Source organism: Lampetra fluviatilis, chromosome 12, assembly GCF_964198595.1.
Source record: "Lampetra fluviatilis chromosome 12, kcLamFluv1.1, whole genome shotgun sequence".
Classification (NCBI taxonomy): Eukaryota; Metazoa; Chordata; class Hyperoartia; order Petromyzontiformes; family Petromyzontidae; genus Lampetra; species Lampetra fluviatilis.
Window position 1 is genome coordinate 8,774,124 of NC_136286.1, and position 15,134 is coordinate 8,789,257.

Below are 15,134 nucleotides of genomic sequence, written 5' to 3' on the forward strand. Positions count from 1 at the left end.
TTTAAAAGTGCATAGCTCCAGTGGCTTCCTAATATCGGAAAAGCGTTCCAGTCGGCCGCAGAAGCGCATCTGACCGTGTTTGTTCGATGAAGAGCTAAAGGCCGCTGCGAGGATGACCGGTCCTTGACGAGACCAGCAACGTACTTTGGTTCATTTGTGGCAAGCACTGTGTAATGAGTGTGACCTTCCATATTCGTTCGACAACCAGAAATCATTGCAGTTTAGAGAGCACTGTACGGACATGGTCGAATCTCAGTCGTCAGAGGGCTCAAATAGAATTGCTAAATCGTGATAACTTGCAATGCTAATTTGCAATTAAATATCGTGTTCGATTGTTCACATCCAATGTCGGGTATCGCTTCGCACGGACTTCCCAAAGCGCTTCTCGTGCTGGACAAGAACGTCCACTTGGAACAAAATATTTAACTGCTGTATCGGTCATTAGCAGGCATAGCCCAGTTTGCATCCTATACTTCGGTGCAAGGTTTGTGCATCATGCTCAAGTGTGATATGGAATGTTTTGTGCAAACCTCAAGTGCATTCTACTCGGATCACGAGGAATGACTGCAGAGAAAAATACACATTGTACCTCTATGACCCTGCATCTTTCCCAACTTTCCACGCACACTGACGAGGGTGGTGAGGCATTAACAGTTATACTGGTAGGAACCCACTGGTTCCACTAGCCCACAGGGGATTATTGTGTCCGTCCGTCCGTCCATCGTGCAGGGAGGGGCTGGGTGGAGAGGGGCTGATCACCCCGTGGTGCCCTTGTAGGGGTGTTACGGAGGAGCTGTATGTGTAGGGGTGTTAGAGAGAGCCGTTATGCATGGCAGCTTATGGGAAACAAACACAGTGGGCGGGGCTACGTTAGTGCACGGGGGGGGGTGCTCTCAACGACGTCCGCACCAGGCAGCCCGGGGCCCCACCCCTCAGCGGGGGTGGAGTATAAAGGGGGATGTGTCAGAGGGCTCGGGGCAGAATGTTTAAGTAAACTCTTGAAGACCGAAGACTGCCTAGCTAGAGCCCTGGACTCCCCTGGGACGCCGCCCTTGTCAGGGCCGCGCAGGACTGAGCCAGCGGCGTGGTCCCGTGAACCAGAGCCAGGACTCTGGGACTCCGGGTACCGTAGCCCGACTGACCAGTGTCGGGCCAGACAGCCTCCCCTAGCCCAGTATTTGGAGGATTAGGAGGCAGGCTAGGGGTAGCTAGCCGTGTGTTCCCAGCTATCCGGGTGAGGGGGCTGATACCCCCTCCAGTACTGTATGTCCCCAGTGACTGTTGTGAAATAAATACGTGTGCCTCTACTCGGGTGTCCACGCGTCCTCAACGGTACTACACCCTTATAAAACTCAACGTTTAACCTACTCACGCCGGTTTGTGCCCGCCCTGTAGGGCATATTTGCGGAATACACCACGCCACCGTTGACCCTGGCCATTGACCGAGCAACCCAACGTTCCTACCAGCTCCCTCCGTAGGAATGTGTTCTACAGTGTATTGACAAAAGGGTTGTAAACGCCAATTTTATTTTGATTCGATAGGCGCAGAGTAACACAATCTTTGTAAATGCAAGATTTGCACAATAAAATACTGATACACAATTTGCACCCTGCACAGTAACTTTTATTACAAGAGACGATGTGCTCATAACACGATGCATCACCTTTATTTTGTAATCACATTTAAACGTACAAGTGCGTTGGAATACAGTATTGCCTCAATAATAGGCAGTAATGTAGCAGACACCAACAATACACTTAAAAAAAGTATCTAACTCTGTACAGAGCACAGACCTACTACCAGTAAATACAAGGCCATTTAATACCCTTCCCCCTCCACTCACTTCCACATCGCCAACAGTGCCCCAATCACACAAGCGCAAGCTGTAGATAGGTCCAATGATTTGCAGATATATACTATACAGCAGCCAGCGTCCGTGTGTAAGCGCCTTCAAAAACTAGCATCCTACCTGCGCCTTCCCCCCTTGTTTTAGCCACAAAACATGCGTCGGTAAAAAAAGCCAGCAAAATAAATTATATTTCTCTTTTTTCTTCTCTGAAACGGGCCATAGAAATGACTGTGCAATCACAAATGCTGTCAATTTAAAATGAAAATAAACAGCGGAATAAGTTGCCTGCCGTGTACTTTTTTTTATATCATTAGTGCTGTAGTTACGCAAGCGGTTTGCGTTTCCACAACACTGTTAAGTGACCATCTGTCCCCATCTGCTCACCAACTCTCATGTAATGAATGAATCTCAAGTGGAATTATATTTTCGTAACGCTACACAACGGTGTGGGGGGGGGGGGGTTCCGGTGTCCATAGTCAAACGCCAATATTGTAATCCGTGCGTTTGACTGGCGTTACTGCTTGTCTTCTTTCTTCTCCTCTTGGCTGCCGCTGCTGCTGCTGCCGCCGCTGCTGCCGCCGCTGCCACCGCTGCCACTTCCTCCAGCTTCCCTCTCTGACGCCATCTGTAGCGCAAGGATTTAAACATGGTTAGTGGGCGAGCAATGGGTCAACTCTAGCGGCAATTTGATAAATTGTCAAACACCATCCAGGATAGATTTGATTAATAGAATTGTCTAATTTTTACCATCTAATTTGTCCCACTTCTTGTTCTGTATCATTTGTACAGTATTATTCTAAATGTAACATTTGCATGATTAAATTAAAATTTTTCATAAATCGTCGATAGCTATTCTCACACGCATAAGTAGTTGCATAACAAACCAGTTTCACAGCGATTGATGAATTCATCTGTTACCCGAGAAATGTATTCAAAAAGCAGCGATTGCAATATTCAACACACGGAATGTCACCACTCAAAGCGGACGAGAGGTGCGTGCAAAGCGACTTGCCTTCTTGTAGGCCATCTCGAACAGCTTGAGTGAGGACTGCTGCAGGGTGGAGGCCGCCTGCTTGATGGCCTCGCCCGTCTCGGTGTCCTTCCGCGTAAGCAGCTCCCGCACCTTTGCGATCTCCTCCTTCAGCTTGGTGCACTGGATCACGCAGAGACGTGTGGGAGACGACAGGTGTGTTAGCAAGACATACGCCATCATTTGGGAATATGGTTCTCAGTGGGGGGAGGGCAAATGCAGCTACGTCCTCCGATTATCAGGGTTGGCGACGTACGGTGAGAAAATAGTTCAACAGACATGTCCCCTGCAAGTTCCAGCAATGTCAGCCATGTCCAGGGAAATCAACGCTGCAGCTTTCTGGCCAATTCGTTATGATCGCGGTTAACCCGTGACTAGTTACACATGTACCTACCACCCAGGCCTTAGGCTCCAAAGCTGTGGGGCCATCACTCCCACGTTATTATTTTTCTTGTGTATCTGGTGCTTTGTGTGAAATTCACATGTAAAGAGTATTCACTAAACAAATAAGTGTCCAAAAAATAAATTTAGATAGAACTTTCCGCGCTTTGCCAATAACCAAATCGCCCAGAATGTGACAAATCTCTAAGGTTAAGCAAAACCAAGGCTGTACGTACGGGTTAACCATGGTATATATTTACCGTGGTATGTTTTACAGGGATATGTTTTTGACAGCAAAGGGTCAGGAAAAAAATTGTGGATGGTGGTTGGTGCGGGGGAGACATGTCAAAGATCAGCTCAGACACACACCACTGATGTTAGGCGTGGTCGAGAATCAAACGGACATGGCCAAATTCACAATACAGTGCACACCAAGCAACGTGCCACTACTCCACCTCACTTTACATATTGCTGAATGCACATTGCATTACTCGAAAATGTACTCTGTAGCAGGTTCAAAGTACAGGCCACCAAGGAGTGAACTCAGTTTCCTTTGTCAATGACTGCACGTGAATATTCCCAAAAGTGATTGTCACTGCACAACTGAGCGTGCTGCAGTGACCATACGATTTTGGGATTTGCGTTCCAATCTAGAGTGATTTAATTATTTCGGTGAAAACTTTGGTCATTCAAAACAATTAATAAATGGTACACAATGCAGTATTGTGAAGAATACCTCATCGGCTGGAAGCTGATCTTTAAACTCCTCCATCTTGCTCTCGATGTCATGGACGATGCCTTCCGCCTGGTTCACGGCCTCCACACGATCCTGCAAGGACACGACGACCACACGCGCCATCACCAAGGGCAGCAGTGACATCATCGAGCACGCCACACTTGAACGTGCATCAACGGACAGGAGCACTCGCACATTTTTACGCAAGACCATCGTGATTTTTCAAGGCTGTATTGTTGTAATATAAAATCATGCCCCAATTAGCGTCAGGGATTGCCTTCCTGAAAGGTGCGATGACGAATATCGAAACGTCAAAGCATTTTACAGGGTAGACGACAGATACAAGAAAGGACGGATGCTGTCAGCGATGGGTGGGGTTGAGGGACGCAAATCGGATAGCAGAATTAATAAAGTGACTTACTTGCGAAACGATGGAAAAGGGGAAAACATAAATCGGGGTATGACTGTACATTCAAACAGGATTCTAGCGTTGGGGTTTCAGGAAAACCTAAAAGTTAAGAAAACTTATTTACAAATTAGTACTCTTGGTTAGAAAACTATTTGCCTCCTCCAAAATGTTTTGGGCTGGGTGCACCACAGGCACAGGGGAACAAGACTCAGTCGAGATTAACACTCACCATACAATTCAAAGTCTGTTGACGAAAAATATTAAACATCATTGTCGAGTTCCCAGAGCTTGAGGAGTTACGAGGCCTCGGTAAAACACGCAACAATAATCCGAATCCTTTACGCACCTTTCTCCTCCGGTCCTCCTCCGCGTACTTTTCTGCGTTCTTGACCATGTTCTCAATCTCATCCTTGCTGAGGCCACCCGATGACTGGATGACAACTGCAGGCACAACCACACACGGCAACAGTAAGGGGATTGCTATATCATGAAATCTTTAGTTGATATAACTGGAAAGTGTAACATCTGTCGTTTATTTTGCTATTTTCAACTCCCATCTCAAAAGTTTCGAAATTTCTAAAAGACCATAAGTTTAGCACGGTGAAAAATATTCAATCGTGTTATTTTTAGCTGTAGGTCAAATGTCATGAATTCTACTTAGTACATCATCACTACGATAGATCGGTTTATTTCCAGTCAAAATTAACCCACTCGATGTTGACAAAATTGAGTGTTGTGACCGACAGACAACTCACAAACTGACAAATTACCCTTCTCAGCTTAGAAGATGGCCTGTGTAAAGGCCTGCGCGTACGACCCAGTCTCCACCAAACCGCCCATCACCCCACACTGTCATGCCCTCCCCCCTCTCCCCGCCCCCCACGCACTGTTTAGACGGTAAACTCACTCTGCTGCTCGCGTCCCGTGCCCTTGTCCTTGGCGGATACGTGCACGATGCCGTTGGCGTCGATGTCGAAGGTCACTTCGATCTGGGGTACCCCACGCGGGGCTGGTGGGACGCCCACCTAAGCCATCAGAAGCAAAACAAGACACGACCCATTTACTTTCCCGGTGCAATTGGGAGTCAAGTCCATTGCGTGCCCTTATATTTAAAAATAGACGATGCTATAGAAAGGCTTACTTCTCCATTGCCAAGGCAAGCGCAGCCAGAAGGAAGGAAAATAGCTGTATCAGTTACCAATGACATTTTATTATTCTGTGTCATCTGCTTAGTCAGAGGTATAATGTTCCTCCAAAGAGACCTTGTAAACAGGAGGCCACACTTCAACAGTTGTATCCAGGGCTACTTACATGTAGTTAGCTCTGCTGGCTGCAAGCCCTTATGTTATAAACCGCCCTAATGAGCAGCACACCAAATTATATTTACCCATACTAAACAAGCCTTCAATTTAACCATTTTATACAGAGTCCAGGAGCCAATGCACATAGGATACCTGAGATCTGCCACTCACTACTCCAAATTCAATCAGGAACGATCTCGCATTAAGAGGCATATCTTCTAGAGAAACTCAAAATGCAACCGGTTCCAAGTAATTCCAACAGAAGACAATTGTGTTAGAAACAAAAAGCTAGAGCAGAAATCCAATAGACTCATTTACTACATTAATCCTTTTCACATTTATCTTCATGGAGTTTTTTGGGTCATCGTGTCTGTACCAGAGTGAATTGTCCCAGATTCTTGTTGTCACCGGCCATCTCGCGTTCACCCTGGAACACTTTGATCTCCACCTGCGTCTGTCCGTCGGCGGCAGTGGAGAACACCTGCAACAAAAAAGGGTACGTTCCACCTGAAGCTGTCACATCGACAATGCACCTCGGCAAAGAGGATGCCTCTTGAGATATATTTTGTGAAGTTATGCCATAGTTTGTGCTCAGAATAACCCTGTTGGTTTTCCACATTTTTTTCGGAATGCTGTATCGTTTAAATCATCACTGCACAAACGGCAGATGACACCAGAAGGCGTGTCATCTGGCCCTACACCAATGGGGACTAGGCTCTAAAGAAAGCCGTCTCGGGTGTGGGCCAATCAACTTCAAGGACAGTGCATATTATTATCCTTATCAGAGTTGCTTCTTTTTGTTTGCTTTATTGACTACTTGTGTTGTGGTCATTGCAAACATGATGCCTTGAATAAAGGTGTCAGTTTTGTACCAGTTAAAAGGGTAAAAACCTACCATTATATCTTGGTATATTCCTTTGCGGGGCTGACGTATTTCCGTATATTTTTTATATTTTAACGTTAACCGTCTTCCGTATAGAGAAAAACGCCCCTTTAGCCACACCACTAAGGGAGGCACAAAACAGTGGATTTTAATAAATGTGTTCGCCTTCAAATATAACTTCAATAATATCTGCACAACAATCTGCGGTCTAATGCTAACAGGATGGAATTTACAACCGCTTTATGAAGACATCATTATCTGTGAAGATAATAGTGGATAGCAGGCGTTTCTATCTATTGATATTGGGGGTTTGAACAGCAAGTGCTTAAACACACATCACGATGCAAGTACAACAACTCGAAGTTTAAGTGCCATTTCTTTTGCAAACATTCACACCTGTGACTTCTTGGTGGGGATGGTCGTGTTGCGGTTGATGAGCTTGGTGAATACGCCGCCCAGGGTCTCAATGCCCAACGAGAGGGGAGTCACGTCGAGCAGCAGGACGTCCGTGACGTCGCCCGCCAAGACGCCGCCCTGGATAGCGGCGCCGATCGCCACCGCCTCGTCTGGGTTCACCGCCTTGCTGGGCGCGCGACCAAACACCTCCTGCACCGTCTGCTGGACCTGCAGCGGGGAGAATGAACGGCAAGCGAAAGGGTGGGGGGGGGTGGACATGGTGGGCAGATGCGTACGACAAACCAGCGGTTAGTGTCATCTACGTTAGCAGTCACCACACAACAATCGTCATAACGTTGCCTACTTTGCATTGTCGTAGCGGGAATTAAACCAAGTACTTAGGGGACTGTGGTGTGGGAAGCAAAATGAAATGCAGGAAAAGTTTATTGTTGTACTGCTGAAATATAAACATCAAGGTAATGCAGATTTTCCCTATCATGCTTAGCTGTGTGTCCATAATCATTTAGTTTCCATCCGTCTATTAAGGCATATGCTCTGGCCGTTTCACCAATCCCCTGTAGTACTTTCATTGATTCTTAATGATGTCCATGGGATATGCAAGTCTTCTCTTCAGTACTACAGTTCAAAAGCTGAGATCTTTCTTCTACGTTCTGCATTGATGACCAAGGTTTCACACACACAAACACATTGCAATGGGGGAAAAAAACGTTTAAACTATGGTCTCACTTTTGTGGTTATTAATGCAAGACCCTGCAGCGGACCATACCTTGGGCATGCGGGTCATGCCACCAACAAGGATGACATCGCCGATGTCAGACTTGGCCACCTCGCCGTCCTGCAGGGCCTTCTGGCAGGGAGCGATGGTCTTGCGGATCAGATCGCCCACAATGTTCTCAAACTGCGACCGCGTCAGCTTCATGTTGAGATGCTTGGGGCCCGATGAGTCCATCGTCAGGTACGGCAGGTTGATGTCAGTCTGCAAAAGGTAGGCGGCACAAGTTTCTTAAATGCAGCCGGGGATAAAAAACCTAAGCAAGTAGATGTATAAGATGCCGGTTTATTGGGTTTAACATTCATATCAATAATTACAAAGTGCTGCAAATTAGCTTATTTTGATAAAAACTTGTACGAATTTGATAACACTGGATGACGGCCTCTCCATGCAACATAGGTGGCCGGGTTCATAGCTCACTGCGCAAACGAAAGCACCACCTCACTTCCACCCCGTTTTATATATTGTCCTGAATACAGTGGTTTACTTTTGAGGGATAAAAATATATTCTGTAGCAAGTTCAAAGCACAGGCCACCGAATAGTGAACTCAGTTTCCTTTCTAGATTTGAAGCTGCAAGTGAATATTCCCAAAAATGAATGTCACCGCACAACGGAGCATGCAGCAGTGACCGTACGATTCGGGGCTTGTTGCATCCAATGTGTGAAGAGATATTTTATTATGTGGGTGAAAACTTTGGTAAATATTCCAAAACAATGAATTAAGAAATGATTGAATTTAAAATCTCAAAATATAGCTTGTGGATGTAATCGACAAACATGCTGAACCACTACATAAAAAAAATGGAATTTCAAATGCTTTTCAATCAACTTTACTGAATTATATTTCCACTCCAAAAAAACCTGAATGAAACATTTAATATTGAACGATATCCCAGAGCCATCGCTGAGAAAGCAGTTGATGAAAATCACTCTGTTATACTGGTAGGAACCACGTGGTTCCACCAGCGCGTCGTGCATGCAAAAATGGGATGGGTGGGGCTGGGTGGGGAGGGTGGGGCTGGGTGGGGGGTGGGGCTGGGTGGGGAGGGGCTGGTCACCCCGTGGTGCCCTTATAAAACTCAACGTTTAACCTACTCACGCCGGCTTATGCCCGCCCTCACAGTTGGGCATATTTGTGGAACATACCACGCCGCCGTTGACCCTGGCCATTGACCGAGCAACCCAACGTTCCTACCAGCTCCATCCGCAGGAATGTGTTCTACTGCTGCTATACATTAGGTGGTGTGATGATTCCACCCAGTGTGCAGTACCTGCAGAGCGGAGGAGAGCTCACACTTGGCCTTCTCGGCTGCCTCCCGCACACGTTGCAGGGCCATGCTGTCTTTGGTGAGGTCCACGCCGGACTGCACCGCGCACACACACACAATTCAAGACAAACAAGAAATTCAATTAATAAAGCACCGAAAGAAAATGCAGCTGCATCCCAAGACACTTGAATGAATCCTCAAGCAGAGCAGTTATCAGAATCGGGGACCCTCAAAGTATATCCCCGTACCAGGTGAGCCACATTTGAGAAAAGTCTTCATGCGTAGTGAGAGAGGAAGTTAATTCCAGATGGCAGGAGCTGTGACAGAAAAGCAACATTTGTCCGGTCTGGTTCGAGAGACGGACTTGACAAGGGGGATCGGAGGTTGTGAGATGGAACGTGACCACTAGTCACAAGCCTACTCTACCAGTGACCCATACAATATTCAGAGACATGAAGCGGTGACTCATAGGAATGCGTAATGAGGTGTTGATGAGGGGGGGGGGGACTCACCTCGCGCTTGAACTCCTTAACAATGTACTTGAGCAGGGCGTTGTCGAAGTCCTCACCACCCAGGAAGGTGTCTCCATTGGTCGACTTCACCTCAAACACCCCCTTCTGGATCTCCAGGATGGAGATGTCGAAGGTGCCTCCTCCCAAGTCGTACACGGCAATGCTGGAGCAGCAGAAGCGTGCAGGAGGAACTCATTAACATGACCGTGCGGGTGTTTAATCTGCCAAACGTGCGATGGTTTTGTGATTTAGTTACTTTTTTATATTTTCCATTTAACTTTTTTCCTTGAGAGACAGGTTGCTATGTACAACATCTGAATCTTTTAGATGCTATATAAATTAAAATTTCATTATATATTACAATAGAGCTGAGGATGTTTCTATATATTAAATATTAAAATTTTTCCATTTACAATCATATACGACTTTTACGTAAAACAGTACGCTACTATGAGACCAATATTCCTTATTAATAGAAATCTGGTTAGAAGTGTTTTTCTTACTGCTAAATTTTACAGTTGTTCTTGTGCGTTTACACATTTAAATTAGTTTGCTATTTTGCCATTCATCTAAATGCAAGTCTCCCTTGAAACAGACTTCTGGTCTCATAATGTTATCTGTCAATCTAGAATGAGAAACAAGTCAAGTGAGATTCCATCTCATTTCCAAGTGGCGATGTAGATTTCACAGTGACTTTGCACATTTTATGGATTATAGTTATGGTTACAGAGCGTGCCAGATGCCACTTTAAGCCATCTCTGTACAACCAAGCTGTTTAAAGTGTAAATGGCCTTACAACTCCACAATCCTCTGTGGCTAAACACAACCTTGCACCACACCGATTCCTGGACAATCCCTCCTTGCCTGCGCTCAGCATAAACTTTAAATATTCCACAAAAATTGTGTTTATTTGGAATGCTGTGTCAATATATCATCATTGCACAGGCAAGGGAAAGACGTCGTCGAAAAATGGACGCGACTGTGCCTAGTTGGGAAGCGAAGAGGCCAGTGGCGACGTCATTTTCTTACACTTTGTCATCCGCCTTGTCCAGACCGTAGGCGAGGGCAGCTGCAGTTGGCTCATTGATCACCCTCAACACGTTCAGGCCAGAGATTTGTCCAGCATCTTTTGTTGCCTGACAGACCATAACACACACCACAACACACATAAAACTTTTGAGCACATGGAAACTAAAAGATTTGATAACTCTCAATTATCTATGGGCGAAGTAACTGCGGTTGAATTTTTTTACTGAAAAAAAGCTTACAGGCACGCTGGTTTATTCGCTGCTCTTTACCCGTTGAGGGTCAGTGACTCAATGCCCACATGACTGAAAATATGGCTGCAAATAAATTGATTTCAGAAATAACAAAAACAATTGACAAATTCTAGGTAAACAATACATGTGGTTATAGCTTAATTCGCACATGTTTCACATTAGCCATGTCCTTGTTTTATCTGAAGAACCTCCCCAAGCCCACCTCCCATTACCCTGGACAATCAGGTATTGAGTGTACTGTGAATTGTAGGTGCTGATAACCAAAATAACATAATGAAACGTCATCGCTCACCTGCCTCTGCGAGTCATTAAAGTATGCTGGCACTGTTATCACTGCATTCTTCACGGACGTTCCCATGAAGTTTTCTGCATTGAAAAAACAAACCACAGATGGTCACATAAGCCTCAGAGAATTTGAAAGTCATGCATCTGCTATGAATTTAAGGCTAACGACATAAAACATAACTATGCCAACACACTGCATAATCAATGAACCACTACAGCATGCACGTGTTATCGTGTAAAATGTGCACTACTAACCAGCGGTCTCTTTCATCTTCAAGAGCACAAAGGCCCCGATTTGACTGGGAGAGTACACCTTCCCGTGGGCCTCCACCCAAGCATCCCCATTGGACGCCCGTACTATCTTGTACGATAAGTTACTCCTGCAGAGCACAACCAAATAGATAACTTTCAACCTCGCACAAGGAACTAGAAATGTATTAGTTACTGCCTCTAATAAGAGACGTGTAAATAATGGTTGTGAAATTTTTTGACAATAAACCTTCAGAATCGACCCATTGGCAAAAATGCAAATTCTGTAATAAAGCAATATTCATGATAAATGTGGAAAGTTATTTAATTTATGCCACTCTGTAAGTGCAGTGCCTCTGTGCTATGGGCAATCTTTATCTATGTGCAGTGCCTATCTTTAACTAGTTGTTCATCTAATAATCAAAAAACTAAATATCTACCGGACTAACCATTTAAGTTTATATGCAAAGTGAAACACCTGGATGATTCTAAATTTTCCAGATAAGCAGCAAGGTGCAAACTGGCAGAAGTTTCAAAGCAAGAATGTTTCGAGAAAGAGAGGGTGTTAACCGAGAGATTACTGTGCCACCGTCACCACTCACATGTCTTTCTGCACATCGGAGTCATCGAAGCGGCGTCCGATGAGACGCTTGGTAGCATAGAAGGTGTTGTTTGGGTTGGTGACGGCCTGCCGCTTGGCGGGCATACCCACCAGTCGTTCGCCATCAGCGGTGAAGGCCACCACAGATGGTGTCGTTCGGGCGCCTTCCGCATTCTCCAGCACCTGACCCCACCATCAAAGCAAAGTGCTCTGTTAATTATTATTCAATAGGTTTGAGGACATCTCTAAAGAATATGGCCAAAACTTTTAAGATGGTGCTGCCAAATTTCTGCAGAAGGGGAAATGTTTCTGTTTTATCCCAAGAGAGTGATTTGCAAGTACTCTTTCAACTTAGGATGTTTGGCCAATACCAATTACACTGTATATTTGTTTCAGCTGTGAGAGGAAACCAGAGAACCTGGAGACCCATGCACACCAGGGGGAGAACAAACTCCACACACATAGGTGCCTGACTCAGGATGAAATCCAGGCCCTTTTTGCTTATGAGGCACAAGTATTACCACTGTACCACTGAATATTTTTATATTTTCTGTTGCAGTCTTAAAGTACAGGCCACTGAGGGGAGAAGCTCAGCTTTCCGTGCCAAAGTCTGCAGGTTTATATTCCCAAAATAAGTCACAACAGGATGGGGAGCACTGCTGTGATTGTACATTTGGGTTAAAAGTTGGGGAATCTCACCAGTCTATGATGTTGAACTGCACTGGAGTCACAATATACTACCGAGAAGGTAAACTTAACAATCATCTTCTTCTGACATTAATCATTTTATGAAGTGTGGTATTGAGATTGAAAGATGGGGACATGGGGTTAGATGGGAACAAGGTCACCTTAGTCAATAACTTAAATGTGGGCAGAAAACTTGCATTATTGGTGCAGATATTTTTGTTGTAAAAAATACATTTCCACACAAAAACATCGAATTTCAAGTACATGTTCTCGTGTTTTTCATGTTAGAACCGTAAACTATGCTTTAAGAATTCCTCGTAATTATCAGTAACGTTTTTCACACTTTGTAACAAAAAGTCTCAGAATTATTTTCACGGACAATGAACTTCAAGTGGGTTTGTCCAATGCAGTGAAGTTCGTACGCCCCACCTTGGCTTGCTTGCCCTCCATCACCGCCACGCAGGAGTTGGTGGTGCCCAGGTCGATGCCGATCACCGCTCCGCGGATTGCCTCCGACCTGCAAAATCCATTGCTAGTTAACACAAAGCATGTTCCTGTCAACATGGAAAGCAAGGCACTCAGTGTTGATCAAACCGGATATTGTGGTTTTTATGTCGCAGTCTTAAAGTACAGGCCACCGAGGGGAGAAGCTCAGCTTTCCGTGCCAAAGTCTGCATATTGATATTCCCAAGTTAAAGTCACAGCAGGATGGGGCGCGCTGATGTGACTGTACATTTGGGAGAAAAGTTGGCGAATCTGACCAGTCTATGATGTTGAACTGCACTGTCACCTAAAAATACTTCAACCGTCTTTCTCTGGTTCTGTTACATGAACCATGGTACGGAATGTGCCACTGAAATATGGGGGGGGGTAAATATGGAGGCATGGCACATTAGTTTGAATTAAGGCCACTTGAGCCATGGACAAAAAACGCACGTTTTAAGTCAATTTTATTAAAGTCTATTTAAATCGTCAAAATTATACTGAAATTAAGATCATTTTTAGTAAGTTGAAGGTATTAATGTTTTTCGTGTACAAACGAAAAACCAACTTTAATTATTTCTCAGTGATGAGTGACGTTTTTAATTGAGTTCATAAGGCTCATTATATAAATCCCAAAAAGTTTAAAATATCACCTTCACGTAATACTTACGCATACTGCCTGCGTGATAATCCTTTTAGAACATCTTGGTGCATAGAACTCCATTGCCCCTAGAAAGTAACACACACAAAATAGATCACGTCAGGAATTTTAAATGCATCACTAAGCACTCCCAAATGAAATAAATACAACTAAAATATGCTATGTCACAGTGAATTAATGACTCAAGGCCGCTGCTACACGCAGAAAGACGAGTCAGCCCCCCATTGCAGGCCTCTTACATCAGCCCCATTGTGTAATTGCGCCTTTTAGTTCTTGGCGCAGCTTATGCAACAAGGCATCAACGCCGCTCGGACGTGCGATGCACCTCGGGAGGGCTTCACCTCGTCTCTCTAGAAAGGCCCATGGACTCGCTGACCCCCGCGAGGCCGACCTCGCCGTAAATGTGGCACACAATGGCCCCAAGGTCACAGGCGAGTCCGGTCCGCACTCCCTTCCCCCGACCACGTGTGGCGGCGCGAGTTCCACGGACCTGAGGCCGCACACTAAATGTGTAACCGAATCAATCGTTGTACGCGCACTCAAAGATGTATAGTTTAACTAAATATATTTGACAAGAGTTGAAAGTGCAAAGGTTAAACCCCTCGCGTAGTCCTTTGCTCGCCCTCGCCACCACGTGGATCGCACGCACCCGCACAGCGAACTCTCGCATTTCTCTTTAAAGCTTTCAAAAGTCGGTCTCTCTACAAATTTGGCAGCTCGGCGCTGCGTGGAAACGCTGCTAGGCACGCACCAACTCAAGTTATAAACCTGCGAAAAATACTTTAAGGCAACCGATACACCACGACGACACCGCTGACCGCGCCAACCATGCTGTCGCTAGGCCTCAAAAAAGCCTGCCCGCCGGCTAGGCGATCACTAGGCCTCACGCAACGCAGTTACGAGTTACAACGCGAATTAAAGGCACCACGAGGCGTGTTAGCATGAAAGCGTGCCTTCAGAAGACGGACGCGCTACCACCGAGACGGAACGCGAGACCATTTACGCACTTTGGCGAGGAAACCGGCGAGCCCACGGGACGCTTGCATGGCGGACGCTGCTGCTTGCGACTGGCGACGTGAGACGAAAGGGCGGGGGGGGGGTGGTTGTGGGGGCTCGTCACGTGATACCTGAGGGGAGGGAGAGCGGGGGAAAGAGTCACGTGGTGCTAGGAGACGGGGAGGGGAGTGAAATGGGGGGGGGGAGGAGTCGAATTGCCTGAGAGCGTCACGTGATCGAGCAGGATCATGCAATGTGCCTGCAACAATTTATCATGCCATTTTTAATAGGGATTGGTTTATTTGAATATGCATATCAATTAAAACATTTTA

General features: G+C 45.7%; 1 protein-coding gene across 1 annotated transcript; it reads right to left on the reverse strand.

Annotated features, from left to right (window-relative positions):
* Nucleotides 1-1,692: 1,692 nt before the first annotated feature.
* On the reverse strand, nucleotides 1,693-14,900 carry HSPA9 (heat shock protein family A (Hsp70) member 9). The gene is made up of 17 exons (XM_078861570.1): nucleotides 14,814-14,900; nucleotides 13,816-13,874; nucleotides 13,092-13,179; nucleotides 11,977-12,158; nucleotides 11,381-11,505; nucleotides 11,133-11,206; nucleotides 10,590-10,696; nucleotides 9,561-9,723; nucleotides 9,052-9,144; nucleotides 7,774-7,983; nucleotides 6,987-7,214; nucleotides 6,084-6,188; nucleotides 5,314-5,431; nucleotides 4,753-4,847; nucleotides 3,998-4,090; nucleotides 2,863-3,003; nucleotides 1,693-2,475 (listed from the first exon to the last, which is right to left on the reverse strand). The coding sequence occupies exons 1-17, from the start codon at nucleotides 14,850-14,852 to the stop codon at nucleotides 2,365-2,367; spliced, it is 2,031 nt and encodes a 676-aa protein (XP_078717696.1). The 5' UTR covers nucleotides 14,853-14,900; the 3' UTR covers nucleotides 1,693-2,364.
* Nucleotides 14,901-15,134: the final 234 nt, after the last annotated feature.